Raw genomic sequence first — 26,751 nt, 5'->3', positions numbered from 1 at the left:
CGGGGGGAAGCTGGGTTTTGGACGAACCTCTAAGGGGGCGGGTGGGGTAACCAGGAGGACAAGTTTTGAGCAAAGTGTGGACACAGTAGGCTGGAGTTTTCCGATGAGAGATGGGGACATGGATGGGTTCCCTTCTGACGCCTTTCTATTGTTTTCCCCTGAGGCAGTGAAGCAGGCTCATCTGCTCAGGGTGAGGGGGGAGCTGAGGATGAGGAGACGCCCTGTGGAGAAATGGGAGAGCGAGGTGACTGGCGATGTGCCCAGGGGGTGAGGGTGTTGCTGGCTACTGTGAGGATCCAGCCAAAGTCATGGACCCTGAATGTTGAATGTCTCCATTAGTCAGGTTCAAGTGGAGACAAGGAGACTGCATGATGGTTTTCCTCCAAAGCCAGTCAGGGCTGGAAGGATCTGGGGCTGAAATGATAGCCCTTCACGTCCAGGTTAGAGGAGGAGAATGGGAAGCTGAGCTGTAGAGAGTCTGGGCCCTGGGGTCTCGGTGGTCTGAAAACAGACAGGGAGCCTGGCTGGCCTGGTTCAGGGGTAAGCATCGGCCTATGGCTCAGGAGGTCATGGTTCAATTCCCGGTCAGGGCACATGCCTGGGTTGTGAGCTCAATCCCTGGTAGGGGTGTGCAGGAGGCAGCCGATCAATGATTCTCTCTCATCATTGATGTTTTTCTCTCTCTCTCCCTCTCCCTTCCTCTCTGAAATCAATAAAAATATATATTAAAAGAAAACAGACAGGGAGAGTGAATGGGGTGCTGGAATGATGGGGGTCTGTGGGGTCAAACAGGGAGAGTGAGTGGGGTGCTGGAATGATTGGGGTCTGAGAGAGTAGGGTTTGGATTTAAGGAGTTTGGGTAGAGCAGCCCTGGGTGGTGACCAGGTCCAGGGTGTGGCCCTGGGAAGGCATTTGTGCAGCACAGTGGACAAGGTACTGGAGAGAAGTACAGAACTCAGAGGCCAGAGCATAGGATGCTCACCTGCATGGACACACGGTCCGAGGAAGAGGCCTGGGCAGGAAGGGATACTGTGAGCCCCTTGGCAGGAGGGCAGAAAAAATTAAAGATGGGGTGCCAGGGGCAACTGTGGGCTCCAGAGCAGTCCTAACTGCTACTCCCAGCCTCCCCACTCACCCCTCCCCTCTCATCCCCCTCACCTTTCCTCCCTCTGTTCTCTCTCCTCAGATCGAAACATCCCAGTTAGAGCCTGAGATTGCCCAGGCCACCAGCAGCCGGACAGTGGTGTACAACAAGGGGCTGTGAGTGGTGGCCGGCTGGCCTGGGGATGCAGCCTGGTCCAGCCTGGGGAGCTGGGGGCGGGGAGGAGGTCTCGTGAGTAGCGCCTGCAGGGAGGGCAAGCTGGCCCCACCAGTCCTGGGCCACCTGGGGGCGGGGGGGTCTCCATCCACAGTGGTAGGGAGACTAATCTATTCACCTGTTAACATAAGGGAGAGGAATTCTGACACATTTCCTATACAAATAATCAAGTGCATTTCTGGGCCTTACGTGGGGTTGCCAAAACTCTACTCAGCACAATTATGTGTGAAGCTGAAAAATTGTAGAGTGCCCACAGGGTAGAATTAGGATCCTTTTATACTTTTTATTTTTATTTTTATTTTTTTATCAGAATCAAGCCTTGGTTGCAGCTGCCCAGGTGGTGGTCTGGTGGTGGGAGTAGGGGTAGGCCTGCGGCGAGCTGGCTGGCTTGGTGGTGGGGCTGGTAGATTTAAGATATTGCTGTGGCCAAGACCGACGTCTCCCTGGGTGTTCAGGGGTAGGGAAGGGAGGGGAGGTAGTCTACACCTCGTCGGATGAGCCAGCTATGATTAAGGTCCTCAGGAGGTGGCCCAGGAAATCAAGGAGCACTGGAAGTCTCTGGAAGGTCCCATGGGCAGCTGGCTCTGAGTGTGGCCGGCCTTCAAGATCCAGGCCACACCTGCAGAACCGATTCCTCTACACGAAGCCCAGTGACACACGAGCTGGCATCACCCTTCATGGAGCCCTGATATATGGGAGGCCCCTGAGATGACCCCAGCTCCAGGCAGGAAGCCCCAAGAAGGAATGATGTTGGGCAGGAGCCGGGGGCATGCAGCCCGGCCTTTGCAGGAAGATCTTCCTCCCTGGCACCAGGCTGGAACTGGGCATTAGGGCCGAGTGTGGGGCTGGAGCCAGGCTGACGGCCACTGAGCAGGAGGGCCTGTGCCTGAGAGTACAAAGGCCAGATCTCTAGGCACCTATCGGAGAGGAAGCATCAACCTGGGAATCAAAGCAGGTGCTGGCTCTGGCCGGCGGCGTAACCTTGGACAAGCCCACTTCCTTCTCTGAGCCTCCACCCCCATGTCTGGAACCCGAGGACTGGATCAAGGGATTCCCGCCTGCTCCTCCAGCTAGATCCCGTCTTTGCCTGTCCCGCTCAGATGCTGGTCATCCCAACACGGACACTGGACTGGGAAAGGGACGGGTCCCTTTGGGCACGGCCAGCAGTTGGCTTCAGGACCCGGACTCTGCTCTTGTGTATGTGACCCCACCTCCTGGGAGCACTGGACCTTTGCCAAACACTTTACAGCTGTGAAGGAGGAGGTAGTATGGATGCCTGGGCTGGAGTGGGAGCCACACCCACATGCCGCCTCTCACCCTGCACTGGCCTCTGAAGCCCCTGGCTGCTAGCTGCTGGCTGCCGGCTGCTGCCTCCCTTCCAGTTCGGGCCAGGAAAGGGGAGAGCTCTGCAGAGGAAATCAGGGCCTGGTTGGGGTGAACAGGGTAATCTCTCATCTGAAAGGCCCCAAAAGAGAACGCATGGGTCTCAAGGTACCTCTCACCTGATCCCAACTGGAATGAGCCTTCAACATGCAGCCTCAGGGCCTCCCCTCCTCTGGTGCCTGACTCCACCTGGGGAGACATGGCTGGAGGTGGACAGGTACGTGCAAGGAAAGGCAGTGCCGGGCAGTGGAGGCCTGGCCACAGGCTCTGCTCCCCTTGGGGCGGGGGGAGTTGTGGCAAGGTGGGTCTTCTACAGGCATTGGCCCCAGACATCCCACCAGAAGCCCCTGCTGCCCTCACCTCCCAGCCGGGCCCTGCAGCCTCCCAGCCAGCTCTGCAGGGTGCAGCCCTGAGGGCCCCCACTCTCCCAAGGAGCAGCCCACCCACTGCCCGTCAGGAAGGGGAGAGGCAGCGACACGCATGGAAGACAGAGCAGCAGAGGGAAGGGCTGCCTCGGTGTTGGAGGGACAGGTATTTTTGCGTTACTCCCGCCATAATGTGAACGTGCCAGCGACTGGGGCCTGGGCACGTCTGGGGCCTCTTTTGCAAACTCACCCCACCTCACCTCTTATTGGGTCGTTTTTTTAAAATATATATTTTTAATTAATTTCAGAGAGGAAGGAAGAGGGAGAGAGAGATAGAAATATCAATGATGAGAGAGAATCATTGATTGGCTGCCTCCTGCATGCCCCCCACTGGGGATTGAGCCCACAACCTGGGCATGTGCCCTTGACCGGAATCGAACCTGGGACCCTTCAGTCAGCAGGCCGATGCTCTATCCATGGAGCCAAACCGGCCAGGGCTTATTGGGTCTTATTCTTGTGCACTTTACCTTGGGACCAAAACTGCTCCCCCCAGCTCTTTACCCCGCTACCCCCTCCAGAGGCCTGGCAGAGATGGGATCTCTCCATCTCCCCTCTGGGCTGGCTGCCCCGGCCCAGCCCTGTGGCCCCTGCATCTCATAACCTATTTACTGTATCTCCCAGATGATTTCCGGTGATGCTCCCAAATGCAGTGTCAGGTGACTTCAGGGGGCTCCTCCTGGTAGGGGTGGTGGCAGCGAAGGATCCTTATAGCTCAGGGTGACGGTGTCAGAGATTCAGCGAGCCGTGCTGCTAGGCCCTGGTCTGGCTGCAGAACACACCACGAGGGGAAACTTTCAGTTCACATCCAGCCCCTCTCAGCTGAGGCCAGAGGAAGGGAGGCCTCATGGGAAGATGGTTTCATGTCTGGGGAGCAGGCTGAGTCAGGGCAGGGCTGGCCCAGCGGTGCCAGAATCCAGGCCATACCTGCAGCCGATTCTCCAGCTCTGGTGTATCTGCCTGGCCCTCCTCTGGTCACTTCAAACATTCCTCAAGGCTTGGGATGCCCCTCTCCCGTTTCCAGAGAACTGTCCGCATGTGCAGGGACCAAAAGCCCAAGATGTCAGGATGGCTGGCCAGCATCCCGTTCCACCTCCTGATTAGGGAGGAGGTGGGGAGGGGGGGGGCTGTTTCTTATCCTGGGCCTCTACCCTGGCAGAAGGGTGGGGTTCTGAGAGGAAACAGGCCCACGGACAGAAGCAAGGTGGTTTCCCAGCCCTGGGCCTCGGTCATACCCAGGTTACTTTGCAGTGTCTTTTTAACCTTCTCAGAAAATTTCTCAATCTCTGTGATTTGTGTACTACTAATGAACTGTGGGCAATAAATGATGGATTTAAAGCATCAAGGCTTGGCTTTGTGAATTATGGGTGGAGAGGTGGGAGCAGGGAAACACAGTGGGAACAAGCCAATGGCTAGGCCAGGATTTTATAGGAAGGCCCCTGAGGAAGACGTGGACCCAGGCTCAGGAGGGGTCAGAGGGAAGGGTAGAGGGAAGGACAGAAGAGCGTGTGAGGGCAGGAAGCTGGACAACGGGGGTGAATTGAAACTCTGCAGAAGGAACCCCCTTTTGCAGAGCGGTTGCTGGGCACTTACTAAGGGCCCCACTGCAAGGAACTAGAGTAGAAAAGGGATTTCGGTAGATTCTCCTACTGTTTATATCAAGGGGACTAGAAGGGAGAGTGGTGGTGGTGGTGGGCGGGGGGGTCATTCTGCACTGCCTGGGGGCCAAGAGAGGCTACAAAGGATGGAAAGGTTTAAGCCAAGTGGAAAGGTACCTGATGTCCACAGTGTGTCCAGCACCAGCCCTGGGAACTCTGCCCCTTCTAACTCCTCCACAGTCCCTCAGGGCCAGGCCTTGGCTGCCTCCTGACAGCTCTGGGACCTCCAAGCATCTTCCACTCCTGCAGGGTGACCATGCAGTGGAGGTGGGGTTTATGGTTGGGGTCTGGCCAGCCCGGATCCCGGCCCCAGCTTGGCCCCGGCATCACTCATTCACCCATTCCTTGGGTCAGATGTGTGTGGAGCATATTCTCTCTTAGAGCCGTGGTGTCCTTAGCGATAAAATGCCAGGAACTGCATTGTTCGCTGGACTGGTGGACAGAGGTTAGAGGGACTAGGTGAGGAACTCACCCGGACTCTCCTCTCACCTCCCCAGTGTCAGGGGTGCTGGGCCTCCCTAGGAGGGTGGAGGAGGGAAAGGGATGGGGGAAGGGTCTGATCCAAAGTGATACTCCTGGGTCAGGGGGCTTCTGGTCTCTGGGGAATTTCTTTGCTAAGAGCCCCACTGGCCACAACCCCCATCCGGGTGTCGGAAATCCTTGACTCTCGGGACAGACACAAATCCCTCCTGGGAGCTGTTTGTTGTTTTTAGCTGGTCTGGGGTCTCAGCTCCTGCCCTGCCCAGCGATCATTAACACTCCAGGAATGTGGCTTCCACCTGCTGGCCCCTGGGGCCTCCCTCCTCCCACTCAGGCCGTGGTTAGACAGAGAGTCCGAATGCTGGGGATGAGGGCAGTGATGAGTGACCCTTTCCCAAGGCGCTGGGGAGCCTCGCCTTAATTTCAGAATGCAGCTTCCCCCAGTCCCCAGAGCTGCTGCCGCTCCTGCCATCTCACCCATCCCCATGTCACTGGCTAGCCTGCCAAACAGGAACCTCTCAGCCACTCCCCACAAGGCCCCCCTTCCCTCCCCCCTCCCGCCCCACATGCCCATGCTTCCAGGTGACTCTCTGGGTTGTAGCTGAGAAGTGTTCCCTCTCCATGCCCCACTCTGAGGTGCACTAGCTGCTGGCAGCCTTGTCTAAGATCTGAGTCTGGCTCCTTCCCCACAAGGAGCAAGAATCTGGGCTCCCCCCACCCCCAGTTCCCTGGGCCTTATGGAAGGATGGAGAGAAGGAAGGGGAAAAGAGGAAAGAGAAGGTGAACAAATGGGCAAACAGGCATAGACAGACGACACCTCCTTGAAGAGCCCATGCAATTCAGCGAGGCAGTGAGGGAAGGGGGCGGACCCCTGCCACCTCAGCTGGTTCTCCTCTGCCCAGGTGAGCCTGGCAGAGGGAGGGACAGTAAGCAGGGCCCTCGCTCCGTCCAGGGTTGAGCTGCCAGAAGCTCAGTTGTTAGAGAACAGGGGGCAAGACGCTGGAGGTGGAAGAGGGCCAGCTGCTGCAGGGCCAAGGACAGCTGGGAGCCATCAGAGGCTTTCAGTGGGGAAGTGGATTCATCTGGCAACAGAGTGGAGTGGAGCGTGGACTCTGGCAAGACTGCTGGGGAGCCCAGGGAAGAGGCCATGGTGGCAGCCCAGGTGAGGGGACATGGGGGCTGGGCCAGGTCATGGGATGGGGATGGAGAGAAGTGAAGACACCACCACTGCTCAGCTCTTGGTGATTGGCTGTGGGGAAGAGGAGGAGTCAAAGATGGCCCCAAGTTCCCCGCTCAGGCAGCTGAGGACGTGGATAGTGGTGCCATTTCTTGGTGCTAAGGAACAGAGAGGGAAGAACAAATGTGCAGAGGAGGTAATGCACTCTGTTTTACAAGTTAATAGAGGTTCCTGCAAGATAACCAAGTTGAGATATTGAGACAATGAATGGGTGCTTGTCTGGGACTCAGGAGGCAGTTCGAGATTGGATATGCAGACTGGCATGTTATGTATTTATTGACAACACCTGGAGCTGAACGGACCGCGCAACCACCCAGGGTAGTATGTGAGGTGAGAAGAGGAAGATCTGGGATGTTACCTTGAGGAGTCCCTATCTCCGAGGCCTGGACAGAGAGACAGGAGGTTGCTAAGAAGTGCAGCCCCAAGAAAAGTGTTAATGGCTGAATCCTGTCACCCCAAATTCATATGTTGAAATCTTAATTCCCCAGAATGTGACTGTATTGGAGGTAGGATCTTTAAAGAGGTAATTAAGGTAAAATGAGGTCATTAGGGTGGGTCCTAATCCAATATGACCGGTGTCCTTATAAGAAGAAGGAATTTAGCCCTAGCTGGTTTGGCTCAGTGAATAGACTGTTGGCCTGCGGACAGAAAGTCCAAGATTCAATTCCAGCCAAGGGCACATGCTCGATCCCCAGTAGGGGACATGCAGGAGGCAGCTCATCAATGATTCTCTCATCATTGATGTTTCTATCTGTCTATCCTTCTCCCTTCCTCTCTAAAAATCAATAAAAATATTTTTTTTTAAAAAAAAGAAGAAATTGAGACACAGACAAGTATTGAGGGAGAATTCTATGTGAACAGGAAGATAGCCATCTGCAAGCTAAGGAGAGAGGCCTCAGCAAAAACCAACCATGCTGGCACTTTGACTGTGGGCTTCCAGCCTCCAGAACCGTGAGAAGAGGAGTTGTTTAAGCCACCCCACCTGTGGTGCTTGTCATGGCAGCCCTAGCAAACGAAACAAGAGGTAGGAGGAAGATAAGGAGAGCATGGTATCCCAGAGGACAAGGGATGAGCATCCTTCAAGTAGGAGAAGCTGTCCACATACTTAGTCGGTGCTGAGAGTTTAAGGAAGATAAAGACCAAGGACCTGCAGAGAAGGATCTCAGTGGAGTGCAGTGAGGGCAAAAGTCAGATCTTCCTGGTTGAGAAGTTAGCAGGACGCCCACTGAGTGCCTGTTAGGAAATTCTTGTGAGGTGGGCAGAGAGACATAATGGCTGCAGCATGACATGGGGCTAAGGGAGGGCTTTAGACGGGAGACTCTCAGACCTGTGGAAACTCTAATGGGTGAGAGTGGAAGAGACTGTAAAGGCAGAGAAGAAAAAGAGCCACCCAGGAGTGAGGTCCTCCAGGGTGCGGGGAGGATCCTCCTTGAGGAGAGAGGAGTCTGGGTGGTAACAGGAGGCAGGTGGAGAGGATGGGTTGGAAGCAGGCGGTGTGGGTGTGAGTGCGGGAAGTTGCAGGGTGAGAGGCTAGCTTCCCTGGACCCTCCAGATCAGCTCTCCATCCCAAAGGCTGGCTCAAATGGACTTGATGTCTGGCTCCCACCACTGGGAATCACCACTAGGAAACTGGTGATTGGAGGAGAGTGAGACTGGGGGATTTATCTCCTTACCCCCCCTCCCCCCCATCTCCACTGCAGTCTGCGGGCCTCCTGCCACTGAAGGCTGCAGCCCCAGCTGGGGCCCTCTCCGCCCAGCTGTCCTCTCAGGTTCTGGTAAGTGCTCCTGCCTCTTACCAGGGCTGTGTGGGCTCCCCATTGTTACTGGCCTTGGGACACTGCAACATCTCTGCTGGCTTCCCAAAATTCATTATTCAACTCTCCTCTAAGTGCCCCACTTGAAGGGGCCGTCTCTTCCTGCAGGCCCCTGACTGATATGAAGGGGTTCTCTTCCTCTGCTGCCTTTTTCTCTCTGAAGATGCAAATCAAGTCCTCTGCTGAGGGTGAGGGAGAGGAGGTAGGAGGAGAAGGATGACCGTTTGAGACTTCCCCTATGGAGAATGAGAGAGGACTTATCAACAGGGGTGAGCCTCAGCTGAGGCTGGGATCTCGACCTCCAGGGGGGGCCATCGAGCAAGCTTGCCTGGTGTCCTTACAGACTGAGCTGCAAGGGCAGACAAGGAAACAGGTTCAAGCAAGTTTGGGATTTTGCCAGGCGGGTACAACTAAGGAACAGTGGGACAGAGGGTGTTGGAGAGAGAATAGAGGAGCCTGTGGCAGGGGAATTTCATGAGGTCAAAGCGCGGAGGAGGAGGAAAACTGAGTGAGCGGGAAGAACATGGGGTCTGGTAGGAAAGGACAGCTGAATGTGGGATTTGAGAGCAGCTACAATTCTGGGTTCTGATAAGGCCTGAGAGTGGGTGGTGATGAGGTGAGAGGGAATGAGAGGCTGGGGTGCTGGGTGGAGGTCTTGGGGAGACAGGAAGACCATAAGCTGGTGGCCACAGTCTTTGACAAATGAGGGGGTACAGCTGGGACACGCAGCCACACACTGCCCACGTGCAGAGCCGACCGCCCCCACACACCCACACAGTCACACTCATGCACACACGCCCACAGCCCTCCCAGACCAGACAGACACCCTCACATGCACTCACCCTCACACACACCCCAGACAGCAGATGGGGCGCTCGGGTAATTGGTTAAACCTGTTCTGATGTCTGGCTCCGAATTGGCAGCACCCGTCTGACAGGAAAGCTGGCTGGGCCTGCTCTGCTCAGCCTGCTGGCCTCCCTTCCCCTCCCCCTGCATGGCTGCCCTGGAGCTCGGGCTCTGGGAGAGGCCTGTGGGCCCAGCCTGGCTCCCTCCTGGCCAGAACCCCGGTCTCGAGGCGAGAGTTCCACAAAGCCCCACGGGAAGCAATCACAGCCCTGGTGAGGAGGAGTTGGTGTAAGCCAAGCGCAGAGATGCTAAGAGCACGAGCCATGCGGCTGTGGAGGCCCGAGGGACCAATCCCGGAAAGTTTCGAGGACAAGAGGATGTGTAAAGACCCTTCCCTGGTTGTGAGGCCCAGGGCTTGGGCCACAAGAGTTACGAACAGCTCCCCGGTGTTGGTATTCCCTCCTCTTCAGTGCATGCAACGTGGGTCCTCACAGGAGCTCATCACACCTCAGCCCACTGGACTCTGCAGGCCCGGAGGCCAGCACCACTGACGGCTATGGCCCAGCAGGTTGCTTCAGGGGAGGTCTGACCCAGCAGCTCCTGTCCACCACCCTCACCCCTGCAGGCCCTGGTCTCCAGGGGGAGGAGTGGTCGGGGAGGGAAGGGAGCATCATTCCGAGGCTTCTGCTCCCCTTCCTGGCTGCATCTGTGTGTCTTTGAGAGAGACTTTGGTTTGTTCCCTGGAGAGGGCCCAAAAACTCCCAAATTAGCAAACCTGGCAAGCCCACAGCTCAGAAAATAGTTCATCCTGATTCCATGTTTTTCAGGCTCACAGAAGCCTTTATTAATGAAGTCACAACACCAATATTTACCGTCTGTGGGGAGAGGCACAACACGGGGGATGGATGGGAGTGCTCGGGGACTCCCGCCCCACCCCCCACAGGCCTGGCCTAGGAAGATTGGCAGGTTTCCTTGGGTCCTTTCCAGCTCTTTATCGGGATGACAGGGGGTGCTCTGCTGTGATTTCCCTGCACCCTTTCCCTACCAAGTGAGAGAGAATCTTGAGTGGTACGGCTCACCCATTCCTCTGCCCCCACCCCCCCATTACTCATGCCAAAGGGATGTCTCCTCTTCTCACCCTCATCCAACCTGTGCACACAAGCTTCCCAGAGGTCATCCCACCTGCCTGATAGCGAAAGAGTCCACCTGAGGTTTAACCGGGTCTTATGCAGGATGTGAGGGACGCATTTTCCTGGTTGATGCGGGGAGGGGTGTTGGGATGGGACTTAACCCTTTGGTGTCTAGTCCCGAGTGAGATGCTCATAGTCCCAGCACAAGGACCTTCTGTGTTTGGATCCCTGGGTGTGCCCCCAGCAACAAGGCTGGGCCTTGGACATCTTTCCAATGACTTTAACATTGACCAAGCCACCAGGACATTCCAGGCACCAAGAACTATGTAAGTAAAGGCACGGCAGAACCCACAGCTCACTGAGGGACAGGGATGACATGGGTGAGACTGAAGCAGAAGGTACCAGGAGCGATGTAGGAGAGGTCAGGTGGGGAAGAAGTTTAGGGAGAGTTGGGGACTTAGGAAGGGGGAGACAGGATCCTATTTGGGCTGAGAAAGAGAAGCCTGGCCGTAGCATGGAGGGCCTCCTTTGAAGTGGGCCTCATCCTTGACATCCACACAAACCTCATTATTCCTACCGTTCCTCCCCTCCCCTCCCAACACCCCAGGAGCCTTGTACACTGTTTCCCAAGAGACAAAACCTTGGCCAATTGCCAAGGTGGGCGATCCTGCAGAAAGGGTGGAGAGATGCGCTGGGTTTGAGGTGCCGAGGGGCAGGGAGTACACCAAACGGCTGGTGGCTAGCTCAGGGGGCCTGCAGCTCAGTACAGGTCAGCTGGAGGCGTGAACCAGGGAGCCAAAGACAAGTCCTGGCAGTTGATGCGAAGCCCCAAGCCAAAGGCACAGGACTGACCCTGGGGTGGGCAGAGGTGACGAGGCAAGGAAGGACTTGGAGAGGCCAAAGAAGGTGTCAGGGGTACCCAGATGCAGGCAGGGAGGGGCAAGGGAGTCTGGAGGAATGGCCAGAAGACAGGGAGGTGAAGCCAGATGAGAGGCAGTTAAGTTTGGCCACAAGTGGGTGGCAGCAATTGACTGCCATCAGCATCAGCAGAGGGTTGGGGACCACTTGGATGTCATCAGGGAAAGGCTGTTAGGAATATGGGTTTTGCTTTTTGTGGAATGAAAGAAACCTTGGTGTGTGAAAAGCAGGAAAGACAAGTGGACATATTGAAGGGCAGGTGGACTGAAGAGCTTGGCATGCCCTGCTTTGGCGTTCTCTCCCAGGCTGGGAGGCCCTGCGTCCTTGGGCACTTGTTGCAGGCCCACACTCAAGTCCTTTCTCTGAAACTTTAATTTGCACAAGGAGGTTCTCTGGGGACAGGTTAGCATCCTGGTCAGGCCAGGATGTGGGGCTGGGATTGTCAGCCTCTGTGAAGGGTGCCTCCTCCACCCAATCCCCAGTACTCCTATTCCCCTCTGGTTTCTCCTCAAAGGAAGAGTCTCTAAACATGGGAAGTACGCACAGTCTCTGTCTCCCCTGACCCACCTGGACCTGATGCTCATCGCTCAACACGATTGGAGACCTGAGCATAGCCTCCCTCATGTACAGGGTCGTCCTTCCCTATGTCTAGCCTCAGTTTCTCTTGTTGTGGAGTTGGAGCTAGAGGCCAGGTCGATGACCAACAAAGGACAGGAGTTCATAAATTGAGTCTCTAAGGCCCCACTCCAGGCTCCCAGGCCCTGAACAAGATTGCTCTGCCAGTGCCCAGTGGCCCAGAAACCAAAGCCACCACCCCCAGCTCACGGGCTCTGGGGTTGGAGCTGGATGCCCACGTCATTAAGAGAGAGACTTTTATTGTTCCCATAGGGAAGGGAAACACAGGGGAATCACTAAGAACTAGAGTGGGTGCCTGGAAAATAAATTAAAACAGAAATGCATCAAAAGGAAAAGAGACATGGAGAATGGCTGGGAGGCAGCAGTGGCTGTGGGCCTGCCCAGGCAGGCAGGCAGGCAGGCTCTCCGAGGAGAAGGTTGAGCAGTCCCAGGCCTCAGCCAGCCCATTTCTTGTCCCTCCGTCGATGTTGCCCCAGGCTCCAAGCCCTATGGGGCTGTGACTTGAGGCTTCCCCGCAGCTGGGCCGGGGAGTGGCCAGAGTCCAGTTGGGCCCGCCGAGGGCCCTGGCAGCACTCTGCTCTCCTGGGTTTGCGGCTGGCTGCCCACCCTAGTCATTGGAGGTGACATCGATGTCCTCCCCGTTGGCCTGCTTGGTGGCGATGCGCCACCGGTTGATGTGGTGGGAGCCCTTCTTCTTCTGCTCGGACTCGGGTCCCTCCTCCTCCAGCTTTTGCCGCTTGTACTTTGTCCTCCGGTTCTGGAACCACACCTTCACCTGGGCCAGGGAGGGAGGGGCACAGGTGAGAAACAGCCGCCAGGACCTCAGCACTCAGAATGAGCTGGGAGCCAATGGGGAAACCGAGGCCAGAGTCCTTTTCTCTGGCCAGCTGCCACCTTGGGTTTGGAGAGGACGCAGTGGGCAGAAAGGGGCGATTTTCCTGTCCCTCTCGACAGAGGGACAGGACGGGTGGTGGAGCTGCCGAGCATCCTGTAGCCACAGCACACAGAGGGGGAGGCCCAGGCTCCGGAGCCCAACAGACCTGGGTCTCTATGGTTCCTAGAGAAGAGATAACAATCACTCCTCCACAGGGTTGATGGGAACATAAATGAGAGGACATACGAAGCCATCGCATGCTCCGTCTGTCCGCTTCTCTGGACCATGCAGCTTTTCACTTGGCCTTGCGCAGCCAGTGGACCGGGTCAGCCTGAGTCAGTGACAGGAGCCTCTGCCGAGTTCCTTCCCTCTCTGGGCTCAATTCCCTCATCTATAGGAGAAAGGCATCCTGGGGCCCTTGGGGCTCCAGGGCACCTCCTGGGCTTTTGCTCCAGAGCATCTCAGGGAAGGTGATGCAGAGTGGCCAGGGCTACAAGGCATGGATGCTTTCCTGGAAATGCCAGCACACTCTAAAGCAAGCAGTGCCAACTGCAGCTAGGGCGATCCATGGTGCCAGTGTGGATGGTGAGTGGTAAGCCGTATGTGTGGAGTGATGGCGAGCACCTTGATTTTGGCAGCAGCAGTGGCTGCTAAGGGGGGATCCTTGAGTCCTGGGCAGGGTCAAGGGCAGTCCTCAGAAAGACTACCCAGTTCCAGCCCCTACTCCCCGAGGATGGGTGACAGTCACCGGCCTTTGCCATAAAGCCAGGCGATGGCAGTCAAAATCAGGCCTGGCATCCAGGCCCAGTTGGCAGTTTCCTGCCCAGGATGCCCCACCCTCACAATGCCCAGGCAGTCCCCTCTGTCCCTTCCATGGAGCCCACCTAACCCAGAGCTGCCCCTACCCCCGCCCCCAACCAGGCTTTCCACAGCTCTATCTGCCCTGCCCTTGATTTTAGAGCAATAGGCATAGGGTGGGGACACCAGTGCTCAGTGCTACACAGAGCAACCAGCCAAGGACAGGAAGAGATGAGGGGCCTGGCTTCAGGCAATAAAAGGAGGAGAGGGCCCTCTTCCCCCATGTCCAGGGCAGGGTTCAAACCCCTCACCTGTGTGTCTCGCCTCAGGTACATGGGGAGGATGGCAGATGCTCTAAGCCCAGGGCTTCTGGATTCTATGCCCACCTTTCCTTGGGCACAGGGCTATGGGGCCCTGGGTGGTTCTCAGCATAACCATTTGGCAGCCAGCCTGGCCCCTCCCCCCCCCATCCACCCTGGAGCCTGCTGTGACTGTGCCATCCAGTAGGTGGGTGAGCTTGCCCTGCTTCCCATGCAAGGCATGTACATGAGTCACGTCTGGATGCTGGCCTGGGTAGCATTCCTAAGAGCCCAAGGAGCTGAATGAGGGTTAGGCATGGCTAGCCTGCTGGGGTGATTCAGGGCCGCACTGGACTGCACCAGGGACAGAGGCGCCCCTTTCTGCACCTTCTCCCTCCCACACACGCCCATCTCTCCTTCCAGGAAGGAGACACAGCTATAGTGGAATGGACCCAACCTGCTACCCTTGCCTAGAATCACTGACCCAAAGAAGGAAAGTTTCAATGGTGGAACCTCCTGGCAGACCCAAATAAAAGTTGATTCTGAATATTTTCTTCACGAAAACAACCAGTGTCAAGGAGTCAGCTGTCTAGAAACAGGGCTGCAAACCCTCTCCCTGGGCAGCCTGGCTATCTTCTGGAGAACAGCCTTGGGCTGAATGTCCAGATGCTGTTTACAAAGACTGAACTAACAGGGGGATGCTTATGATGGAGTAATATTAGTAAAAATGGCAGGATGCACAGTTTGGGCACAGTGTGAACACAACCATGGAAAAACAAAATCTATGCATGGGGGGAAAAGACTAGAAGGAAATGTACCCAAGGTATGGGTGACTTTTCTTTCTTTTCTCCACTTTTCTGATTTTTTTAAATGCATCATTGATAACAATTAATAGTTACTTTTTACTTGGAAAAGAAAAGAAACTGGACTCTGAGTGTAGTGGAAAATAAGAGTGACACTCATGACATCTCCAACCCAGCCTCACCCCGAGCCCCTTCTCTAGAGGAGAGAGGACCTGGAAAGGAACCAGGTCACAGAGTATGGCTACCAGCTCCGTGGGAGCCAGCCTTAGGAGGCCATGCTTCTTCTGTACCTGTTCCCACCCCAATATCCACACACCTCTCTCTAAGCTCCAAAGGCACAGCTGAGCTGTTGGCTGGAGGAAGCCCTCACCCATCTCTGACCCCTTGGGGTTGGGGAGAGGTTCCTTATGGTCTCCCAAGTCCCTACCTCATTAAACATTTCTCAGTTTTTCAGATAAGGCAGACCCTTTCAAGAGCCTCTGCTTTTCCCTGAGTTACCCAACCTGAAATGCTCTTAGCCTTCAAAACCCTGCTCAGGTGTCCTGACTTTGGCCCTGCCCCACCACCCATCTGTACTTCTTTAGTACTTTTCTCTGTCTCGGGAACAGTGACCCCAGCAGTGCACTGATTTATTTGCTCGAACCTGTCTCCTCACCGGACTATGGGAACCTGGAGAACCAAAGCAGTGAGTTAGTCCGCTTTGGAGTCCTAGTGGACAGGTTCCAGGTCTGTTCAGCCAGCTGGACAGAGAGATGAGGTGACCCAGCCCTATGCTCTGGGCCAAACCTGGAAAACAGGAGAGAATCAATGGCAGAGGGATTGAGACCTAATAAAAAAGGGGGGGGGGGGTTTGGAAAGTGCTAATGGCTGAAGAAATGGATTCTCTTTTGGCTTAGTTCAGTGGACACTTCTACAATACAGTCAATTCTTAATTCTCCATGTTGTGGACTGTATTAACCACTTGAAGGGGGAACCTGGGGGAGGGAGACATTGTTGGTGGTAACAAGGGTCAGCTTGAGTCAGACAGGATGAAGAAGGTGAAACTGCCCAGCCGGTGTGGCTCAGTGGTTGAGCGTCAACCCATGAACCAGGAGTTCACAGGTTCCGTTACCAGTCAGGGCACATGCTGGGGTTGTGGGCTTGATCCCCAGTACGCAGAGTGCAGGAGGCAGTGGATCAATAATTCTCATCATTGATGTTTCTCTCTCCCTCCCTCCTTCTTTCTGAAATCAATTAAAAAACATTAAAATTAATTAATTAAATAAAAAGAAGGTGAAACTGCTGTGGATGAATGAATGAATCAATGAATGAATCAATGCATTAGTGGATTGATCAATTTATACTTTAATGAATAAAGGCATGCATGTATTAATGTATGATTAAATAGGCAAATGAACTAACAAACAAGGAAACTACAGCTCCAGCCAATATTTCAGACTTAACTTTGAAATATTCTGCTGTTTGAATGAACCAGCTCTGGATCCCTTCTTTTCCACCCTCCCCAACCTTAGCTCATCCCAAATGGAAGGGTCTGTGGCTTCTGGCCCCTGCCTACTTTCAGGGGAATACCTGTCTTCTCCTCAAGGAGTTAAAATACTCGTATTCAGTATTATTTGAGTTTTGTAACTCTGACACAAAAAGTTCCTCCTTATGTCCTATTCTCTTGTGCTTTAACTTAAGCCTGTCCTATTCTGTCATCTCAGACACAGAAACCCTCAGACTAGATGGAGGCTTGGAGACACAAATCAAGCCACCCCTCAGCCTGCTCTCCTCCCTGCTCTCTCGCCTTGAGGGACAGGCACAGGATGAGGACTCCATTTCCCATCATGTGATCATGTGAGCTGCTCCCACTCTGAAGGTCAAGCCCAATGCCATGCTAAGCTCAACTCTCACCCCATAAAACTGAGATCACTTTAGACCTCACATCAACCATAGCCACAACTCTTCCTGAGCCTTCTTTCTCCTCTCTTAGACCCGTGGTCGGCAAACTGCGGCTCGCGAGCCACATGCGGCTTTTTGGCCCCTGGAGTGTGGCTCTTCCTAAGCCTTAGGAGTACCCTAATTAAGTTAATAACAATGTACCTACCTATATAGTTTAAATTTTAAAAATTTGGCTCTCAAAAGAAATTTCAATCGTTGTACTGTTGATATTTGGCTCTGTTGACTAATGAGTTTGCCGACCACTGTCTTAGACCATCCTGGATGCTTGCCCTTACCCTCAGGTGAATCACCCATGTGGGTCTCCCTGACCTCCCTCAGCCCATACCCATACCCATACCTATGACTTTAAGGGGACTCCAGTTGCCCATCCTATGCATGTCCCACAAGGGTGCGCATTTTGTTTTAAGTCCCACCACTAAATGAGGAATCTCCAAGGCCAAGGAACACGTTTCTGCACCATTACCCCTCACAGTTCAGCCAAACTTAAAGCCAGGAAGGGTCAAGAAACACCTGCTGAACTATTCAGAGCAAGAGTGGCAGCTGGAAACAATGACCAATCAGCTTGGAGCAACCAAATGCATCTCTTACTCCTAAAACTAATGTGCCCTCCTCACACACACACACCAAAGCACACAAGCTGCACTCCATGACGGCTTGCTGGCATCTGGTGTGCACATATGAAATATCACCTGACCTTTGAGCACCAATAGCACTAAGCCTACATGTGCCCCACGTTGTGTGCACACACCCATTATACGCACACACACATACACTAACACTCACTCGCATCACTCGTGGCTCTGATCTGACCTAACCACCAGGACTGAACTTGGATGGGCATCATCCCGGTCAGACTCCAGGGCTGCACCACAGCAGTGAGGAGCAAGTGATTAGAGCCAGAAGGGAGAAGAGCCTGGGGCCCCTCCCTCCACCTCCTGGATAAACCCACTGTAATCCCAGCACAAATACCCTACTCCCAACCACACATACAGCTTACCCCGACAAAGACGCTCAGGGTGCCCACCTCCCCACACTCCATGCTAAAGCTTTGGGCGTACAGAGACCCCTGAGCTCTGGATTAAGACTCACACGCTGATTTGCTTAACCTTCCCAGAAGCTCTATCCATGGATAAAACTCGATCATCTTCTAGACCAGTGGTTCTCAACCTTCTGGCTCTTTAAATACAGTTCCTCATGTTGTGACCCAACCATAAAATTATTTTCGTTGTTACTTCATAACTGTAATGTTGCTACTGTTATGAATCGTAATGTAAATATCTGATATGCAGGATGGTCTTAGGTGACCCCTGTGAAAGGGTTGTTCGACCTCCAAAGGGGTCGCGACCCACAGGTTGAGAACCTCTATTCTAGACCAACAATGTAGAAGACAGTGCAAGGGAAAGATAGAAAACAGAGAACAGTGAGAGTAGAGAGCAAGGGAAATGACTGATAAAATTAACATATGGATACGTGTACAATCAAGAGAAGTTTGCCCATCCATTCATTACATGTTTATGGAGCCCTGGGGTACAGCGAGAAATAGGAAGGCTTGTTCTTCCCCACACAGGCCAGCTGTTCATCAGAATCACCCAGAGAGCAGTTTAAAACTTTTCCTGGGTCCTCTCCTGAAACTCCTAAGAGGATCTCCTCAGTGGAGACCAGGAGTCTGTATTTTAAAATTTCTTTGTGAGACAGATACAACCTGTCTACAGACTGACATTTGGACATGGCAGATAATTAAACAATAGCAAAGGCCCATGCGGATTTTTATATGTAGGAGGTATACTGTGAGCTCTGAGAACTTAGAGGAGGGATTCTAGAGAAACACAAAGTAGAATAATGATGAGCCAGAAATTTAGGGCTGGAAAGAACCCTGGAGTTAATTTCATTCCGTCTTACAGATACTGCAACTGAGGCCGAGAAAGAAGACAAAACCAGAACTGAGGAAATGATAGCTAGCCATTAGCAGACGTAGGAATACACTATCTGTCCGTTGGTAAGTTGGTAAGGTCTATAGAGAAGTTTGACATGGATGGTGTATACACAGAAGATAAAATAAAATAGATGATAAAGAGATCATCAACCGTTGGATAAATAGGAGTATTGTTAGGAAAATTATCATGAACAGAAAATAGGAAATATAAATTAACCAGCTTTGTGAGGCAGCTTAATGAGAGCAGACATAAATAATGGCTAGATATAAAACAGCTATCTGTGAGGGACAGTTTAGGGAGCTCTGAGAGACAAATACAGATACTGACAGTAGAAAGAAATGGCAGGGGGCGGATGGGAGTGACTGATGCTTGACAAGTAGCTGATAGCTGGAAATGACAGGTAAGCTTGCCTGGCAAATACCGAAAGATGAATAGGTCATTAGTTAATGATATAACCCAGGTCCAAATGATGTTAGGAGAGGGACAGAAAGACAGCTCTGATGATAATGGAGACTGGATGTAGCAGAAAGAACACTGGACTGTCAGTCAGCCTAGACTTGAATCTTATTGTAATACTAACTTGATATGTCACTTTAAATAAAGGAAAAGGAAGGACTGGGAATGAGAATTAATATTATTTGAGTTAATATTAAGTGCCTTTAATTCTTAAACAACCTGTTTTCTGGAGGAGAGAACCAGAGTTCAGAGAGGTTGAGTACACTGCCCAAGGATCACCGTCAGCTAGCAGCCTGCCTGGGAGCTCTGCCCAGTCTCTCCGTCTCTGTCACCTGGAAACAGCCTCTGCAAGGAGGTTTCTCAGGCTCAAACCTCCTGTGGTTCTATTGTTAGTTTGTGTTCTGTATGCTAAAACCAGCTCACCTATATAGACGGAACAAGAATAGGCGTGAGTTTTGATAGTGACACTGTTTAAAATGTTTGTTTTAAATATGTTTGAACCATCTTACCGTAAAAATGAAAGAAACAATCATGTTTACTAACTGGCATTGTTAGGAGCAAATACTGACAGGCAGCTAGATTCAGTGTAAGAAAATTAATTAAAAGTGCTCTCACCAAGCTAAAAAATTGAAAGTTTAAAACAATGACATTATTTCAACAAGTGTTCATCTGTGGGTGGTGGGATTATAAATACTTCTGCAATTAAAATTTAATAACTAGTACTTTTCAAATGAAGTTAACTGTAAACACCATTCATAAATTGGCACCTTGTTTTAGACAAATTTACAATGCTGTTTGCCAGAAGGGAAAAGGGGGTATTATTTTTTAAGTGGGTTTTTAAACACATATCTTTTTTAAAAAACGTTTTTAGAATTAACTCCGTTGTTTTGTACACTTTATTTCTATGGTTAGAACAGCCCAGCTAGCAAATCATATATATATATTCTCCTTTAGCGGAGACAGGGGCATTGGAGCATCAGATAGGACCTTAGTAGATACCAAAATGCGACGTGAGGTCTGGAGGTCGGAGGCAGAGTTTGGACTCTCCCGCTAAGCCCCTCATTGCTCCCCAAGAGACCCCAAGCTGCCCCCCCCTCCCCCGCTACACCCCAGCCCAGCCCTGCGCCTTCTCCTAGTCATGGACTAAGGTGGAGGGTGATGGGGGTAGTGGAGGGTAGGGAGCGAGTAGTACAGGAAAGCGGAGCTGAGGATGAAAAGCTAGCCAGCTTGCAGACCTCTCTCATTTGCAAATCTGGGCATTGACAAGGGCGGAAGGGAGCGGGTCTTCAGAGCCCCTAGGACACTGAATCCTCCCCAGGGCAGCACCCGCCCCTCTAGCAAGACTACTTGGGCAGAGGGAAAGCTTAGGCCGTGCTTCCAGGCAGCATTCATATGGCCACGTCTTTTCTTACAGTAAACCAAATTTGCTTCCCTATAACTCTCATCTACTTCTTTCAAATTTAAAAAAAAATTATCCATGACAAAAATACGTGGTGATTGTAATTTCACCCCGTTCAACCCCAGCAACACCGCAGTATAGTCTCTCCCCAGCTCAACAGCCCTTCAGGCGACTGAAACCAGTCCCCAAACACCCAGAATCTCCTTTCCACATTCTCAGATGCCCTCGCATTTGCAAAGCCATCTCCACGGTTCCCTGCCAGCGTGCCTGTGAGGAGACAGGGCCGCCCTCCCACCCCAAGCACGGCTGGCGGCTCCCTAGCTTAGGCCCTGTCTCTGCTGTGTCTGCCCTGAGGACACGTGGGCTTTCTCCCCCCACCACATGCGTCAGCGGGCAGTCGAGGCCTCTACCAGGTCTGCCCGTGACCGGCAGCAAAGCCAGTGCGGGGAAGGCCTGGGCATCCCCCGGAGCGTGAGCGCCGGGAAGAGCGGCGGGAGAAGTGGGGCAGTGATCACAGCGCTGCGATGGCTCCGTGTCCACTGGTGCGCCCGGCAGTGACGGGTAACCCGGCCCCTCCTGCGGGCTTGGGAGCGGAGCGGCCCTGGTCTGAGGTCTGACCCCACTTCTAGTGAGTCCTTAGGGCTGGATTAAAATCCTTCCGGGCGCTCTAAAGACGGGCTTCGCGGGAGCGCCGCCGGGTGGCCTCCTGAACTGGGCAGGAGAGGGCTCCAGGGAAGGCCAGGGGAGGACTCGGGCCACGCCTGTACCCGCCCGCTCCCACCTCTATGGGGGCTCCCAGGTGAGCGCGGGCCGCCCACTTGGGGTGATTATTACCTGCGTCTCCGAGAGGCTGAGGCTGCCGGCCAGCTGCTTCCGCTCGGCGCCCACCACGTAGTGGTTCTTCTCGAAGGCGCGCTCCAGGCGCAGCAGCTGCGAGGGCGAGAAGGCCGTGCGGATCCTCTTGGGCTTGCGCGCGAAGGGGCCGTGCAGAAGCAGCCCGTCCTGGGGCACGTCGCTCGCTGCCCGCGCCGCCGAGGCAACACACGCGGGTACAGACAGAGAGAAGGGGCGCCGTGAGCCTCTGCGGGCATCCCCGGCCCGCACGCTTACTCCCTTGAGAACTCCGAAACCCTCTCCAACCCATGGCCCCTTTTTTCTTCCCTCTCCCTTTGCCTCCCCTTCCTTAAGTCCACTCTCCTCCCCAACACCTTCACACTCCCAAAGGTACCCTGTTGGGAGCCACGCAGAAATGCGGAGCTGCTGATGGGCCAAGGGTGGGCCCCAGCCTGGGGAGGCGCCTATGGGCCCAAATCCATAGGGCCTGCAGCAACCCAAGAGGCCGAGACAGAGAAAAGTCCCTTAGTTCTGTTCATCTGCTCCACCCATCATATTTCACTCAAAGTGGATCAAGAGGAGAAAAGGGGCTGGTTGTCAGAAAGGTGATAAGGGGGACAGTGAAGCTATTAGGCATCCCCAAGCCAAACACAGATTCAAGAACTAGAAGAATCCCAAGGAACTCTCCCCTCACTTAAACCAGCCTTGCTCAGGCCACTGGCCCTTTGAAAATGCCTACCACTGGCCCAGGCTCTCCCCTGCAAGTGGTAAAAATAGGCCAGCGGTTAGGTCAATGGCCGGGCAGCACCTGCAGGTCTAAGGTCAGGTTCTTCTACCCTTCCCCACCTCTCTCCCTTTCCCCTCAGGTAAAACCCTCTCCCACAGGAGGCTCTCGCTGCTCCCTGGTGGGAAAGACCTTGCTTCATCCCTGAATAGTCCCGTGCTAAAGAAGCATGTTTATAAATATCTTGATATTATCTTTCTCTCTAATATATATAGATATAGGTATATAGGTTTCTGCATGGGCGTGTGTAAATACATGCTCCAGCCTCCCTACTGCCTTTTCCTCCTATCTCCCATACAGGGTTTTCAAAGAGTGTGACTGTCCCTTGCAAATATTGGCCACCATGGAAACTCAGCCCCCAGATGCAGGAGGAGGGGATGACATTGGACTGGATGAGGCTGGGGTGGTGGGGTCAGGAACTACAAAAGCTAAGCACAGGCGGTCCCAGTCTCCATGAACTCCCACCCCACCCCCACAAGGCCCCCTCAGGCTCCGTGGCACAGGCTAACAAACTCGAAAGGGTCCTGAAATCCCCCGTGGATTCTCATGCAGTGGCATGTAACAGTCCCCCCTGACCCCACCAATAATGTACAGCCCTAGATAGAATGTTTCGACAGAGTTAGCTGATCCAATGAATTTCTTCAGAAATGGCCTTTGGTTTGACTCAATTTGACCTGTTGTTTTGTTCTTAAGACAGTTGTTTAGATTATTCCGTTAAGATCTCCCATCTCTGGAAATATGGCTGTAAGTGAAGCAAGGCATGTAATTGAGGTGATGTTGCTACAACTCTCCAGGTTCATGTCCCTCTGCTGGTGGAAACTGCCTGACATTACTTTCTACAAGTCCCTGGCTTCAGACACTAACACAAGCAAACAGGGTTGCCTAGGAATGAGGGGCTAGTAGTGCCTGGGGGGAGACAAAGTCCCCTGACTGGGAGAAGTCACTAATTTCCAGTCACCTTCTCTATTTCAAGTGGTTGGACCTGTGCTGCTACAATAGGGAGGGGGAATCATAGACTAGGAAGATAGAGGGAGGGACACCCTGACCATTGGGCCCTTCAAAACGGGCAGGCCCCGGACTCTCGGGCCCGATTGAAAGAAGAGTTGAACTTGTGGTAGTGGAGGGGACAGATGACCAGAGAGGTGGTCTGACAGAACGGGGTAAGAGGGAGAGAAAGGAGGAGCTTGATCCAGGTAGGAATAAGGATTTCAGTCTCAAGTGTGGGCAAGAGAACGGTGGGAGAGATAGGTGGGAAGCAGATATCTCTTGTCAATGTTAAAATAAACTGCTTCAGGAAACACCTCATTCTGAGCCCAGGTGAAGTCCCAACAGGGTGTTCTCTGGACAAATGAGCCAGGCAGGAAGCAAGAAAGCCTGCCTCACGCCAGCATTTGCACGGTTTGGCTCCAGCCGCTGGACTGGCCCAGGCTAGTCAGAGGTGAGGTGGCAGCAGAGGGACCCCGTAGGTGGGAGTGAATGGGCCGCAGGTGTGTGAAGGGCCATACGGAGCAGAGGACACAGGACACAGGACTGTGGTCTGGCCTCAGTGTGTGTGACTTGATGGCTCTTTTATAATGTGGTTTGTGTCTGCCCGACCCTTGGGACAGGGGGTACGGTATGGTCTGTCTCCCCCCCCCCCCCCAGTAATTCTGGGCTGTGAGAGTGGGCTGTCAGTTTCAGACAAGGACAGTAGATTAAAAAGGGGCTGGCTTAGCCTTCCCTGGAGCTAGCAACTGACCCCCACCCAACCCAGCTTTCCTCCAGCCTCTCTCTGTGGTCCACTTCAAGGCACCGGCTACGAACTAGCAATAGAGACTCCCAAGAGCGAGGCAACTGGAGGTGGGAGCTAGCGGTGGGAAGGGCCCAGGGCTGGAGCTGCGGTCTCTTCAGCAAAGACGGCGGCCGGCCAGGGGCTCTAGACCTGATGGCGGGGCTCAGGGACCTGGGGCTACAAGAGGGAGAGGCTAGCCACGCCGCGGAGATAACCTCATCCCCCTCCTGCCGGAACAAAGGCGCCCTTTGAAGCGCCGGCCCATTACCGACGCGGGTCCTAGAGGGTAGGGTCTCCCACTGCCCGCTCCGGACGCTGCTCCCTGGCTTGGAAAGTTTCAGATGTCCGGGGACATAACACCGAAGGGCAGCCAACGCCTGGTCTCCCCGTCACCTCCCTCCAGGCCTCGAAAGCCGCCCCCTGCTTCTGGATCCCGCCGCCCAGTTCGGACCATCCCGCGCCGGCTTCTCCTCTTCCACCGCCTCGCTCAGCGGAGAAGCCGCTTCCCTGCGCACCGGGTCGGGGCTGCCGGAAAGCCCAGCGAACCACAGCGCAGTCGCTCCTGTTCGTTCCTGTAGGGTTTCGCTTCTAGCACTAAAACTGGGCTGAAATGAGCATCCCAGAGACCGGGTTCTCTAGAAAACGCGGCGCCGGGAGCCCCGGGCCGGCTCTGCTTGCTGCGCGGAGGCCCCACTGGGACCGCAGGGCGCGTGGCCACCGGGGCGCGCACCGGTCTGGGGGTCCGGCGCGACGCTGACCCGCCCCGAAACCAAAACCAAACGTCTCGGGGTTCTATAGTCCTTCACTGGCCAACGAATTTCCGCGTTTAAAAGTGCGCTCACACTCGGCTCCATCTCCGCATCCAGACACGGTTCTAGGGAGAAAAATCCAACCGTTTTTGCAACTCGACAACGTGCCCGCCGGGGCTGATAGCTCGAGGAGCGGCGGCAGTTCCCTAAAGGGTTTTGCGGAGGATTTATCGGGCCTCGCCTGACTGGGGATGCTCAGAGCCGGAGCTGGATCTCTAGGGAGGCACCTCGGCCCTGGGCGCCCGAGCCCGCGCAGGCGAGGCTGGAGGCGAAAACGATGGCTGGGAGGACATGGGGCGCGTGGGTCCGAAGCCGAGGGCGCAGCGGGCGAGGCCTTCTCCCGCTGAGCAGAGATCACAGGGCTTAGGACCGGCTGCGCCCTCTCGCCTGGGCCGCTGTACCCTCCACCAGTCCCTCTGCAGAGCTGGTGCAAAGGTTCACAAACACGCGCGACTCTCACATCGGTCCGCGGGCACAGGGCTTCAAGACTCAGGCCAGGAACCAAGCCCATGGAGGACCAAGGGAGTTTGCTCAATTTTGAACAAAACTCAATTTTATCAGTAAACATTGATTTTAATTGACAGGTTTCCCGCCCAAATCGCCCTCCCCCCACACTACACACACTGGATGAGTTGGACAAGTCTTCGAAATCCCCAGGGGAGATGTGTGCCCACAAAAATTCTTGTTTCAGTAATTACACTCTCTTATTTTGTGGGAATCTATTGGGTCAATGTCTACCAGCCAGAAGGGATTGAGAAAACAGTCTGGCAGATCGGGACCCGGGACAGCGGCTTCCCGTGAAACAAGCGGCTATAGCTAACGCTTCAAGAGATCATTTCTCTCCTATTAGCTAGATAACTGTACCAAACATCCAGTTTACTTTGACTGTGTAGACGGGTTTACCGCCAGATTAACTCCGGGAGCCTTAGCTCTAGCTATGCCCTTTTCATTTGTTTCACTAAAAGCCGGGTTACCTAGCTCTGGGCCATGGAACCTCACAAGGCTGAGGTCTAGTCTACACTAACAAATAAAGCCGGAAACTAAAGCAATTACTGCACAAATTAAGGCTACAGAAGAAGAAGAAGAAGAAGAAGAAGAAGAAGAAGAAGAAGAAGAAGAAGAAGAAGAAGAAAGAAAAAGAAGAAGAAAAGGAAAAAAACTCCAACAAATTCAAGGAAGAAAACGAACTCCAACAAATGCAGTTCTCCTTGGGAAAAGTCAGATAATTGAAACATGTGTGTGTGTGTGTGTGTGTGTGTGGCCAGTGGGTGAATCTTCATTAGCAAACCCATTGCCCGTAGAAGACCAGGGGGCTCGGACTGCCCACAACCTTACCAGCTTTTTGCCCCCACTCCCTGCCTGGGAGGACCACCAGTCCCCCCCCCCCACTCCCCCCAGCAGCCTGGGGGGCTCCCAGAGTAGGCAAACGGCGAGAAAGCGGGTGTGCTATCGCAAACCTTCCTCACTCTGGGTCCAAGAGGCGCGTGTGACTTGGAGAAGTCGGGCAGAGGTTGCTGAGAAACATCGCAAGGCGGCAGAGAATGCCATACTGAACATTAACTCTCCAGTTTGCCCTGCCCGCGGTCCCTTCTTCCCAAAGACCCGAGGCACGCGGGTGGACCTTGCCCTGCTCGGACGGGCCAGCTGGGGCGGATCCTTGGGAATCGGTGATGGACATGACTGCCGAGTACGGTCCCAGATCCAGCCGGGGCGGAGGTAGGGCGGCGGACACTGAGCTCTCCGGGCTGGGACTGGCTCGGCCAGGAGAGATTAAGACAGGCCGCCGGGAGAGGCTCCAAAGATGCTCCCGGGTTTGGCGTCCAGTCGGCATCATAACTAGGAAAGCCTGGACATCCTAACCTGGTTCTCCGGGAGGGAACCCAAGGCGGCAGAAGCGTGATGGGTCTGACGCGGCTCTTCTCTTGGCTTGGGAGTCGGCCTCCGAGGACCCGCAGCCTTCTCCAAACAACTTCCGAATAGCCCCGCGCACCCCCGAGCCTTCCCCCGCGCCACCACAGCGCGGGCGCTGGCCGGCCGCTTAGGCGGGCACAGCGTGGGCACTCACCCTGGAAGCGGTGGCCGAAGAAGCGGTTCCGCAGAACCCAGGGGTAGAAGTGCAGAGGGTCCCGGTGCTGGCGCCGAAGAAGGAGTGCGGGGGCTGCAGCGGGAGCGCCCAGCTGGTGCGCCTGGTGCACGGTCAGCGCCGG

The 26,751-nt window shown here is 54.2% G+C and overlaps 2 protein-coding genes across 2 annotated transcripts in view; one reads left to right on the top strand and one right to left on the bottom strand.

Annotated features, from left to right (window-relative positions):
• SFXN5 (sideroflexin 5) overlaps window positions 1–4,464 on the top strand; it is a 103,839-nt gene extending 99,375 nt beyond the window's left edge. The window contains exon 14 of the mRNA XM_006096762.3: window positions 1,187–4,464. Coding sequence (XP_006096824.1) covers window positions 1,187–1,264 — 78 coding nt within the window. The 3' untranslated portion in view covers window positions 1,265–4,464. The remainder of the gene's footprint in view (window positions 1–1,186) is intronic.
• A 7,597-nt stretch (window positions 4,465–12,061) lies between these two features.
• EMX1 (empty spiracles homeobox 1) overlaps window positions 12,062–26,751 on the bottom strand; it is a 15,176-nt gene continuing 486 nt past the window's right edge. The window contains 5 exon segments of the mRNA XM_023760629.1: window positions 12,062–12,617; window positions 21,181–21,365; window positions 26,610–26,681; window positions 26,684–26,712; window positions 26,714–26,750. Of these exon segments, the coding sequence (XP_023616397.1) occupies window positions 12,450–12,617; window positions 21,181–21,365; window positions 26,610–26,681; window positions 26,684–26,712; window positions 26,714–26,750 (491 nt within the window). The 3' untranslated portion in view covers window positions 12,062–12,449.

This window comes from Myotis lucifugus, unplaced genomic scaffold, assembly GCF_000147115.1.
Source record: "Myotis lucifugus unplaced genomic scaffold, Myoluc2.0 scaffold_186, whole genome shotgun sequence".
Taxonomy (NCBI): Eukaryota; Metazoa; Chordata; class Mammalia; order Chiroptera; family Vespertilionidae; genus Myotis; species Myotis lucifugus.
The sequence above is the reverse complement of the archived record's forward strand: the minus strand, read 5'-3'. Positions and strand labels throughout refer to the sequence as shown.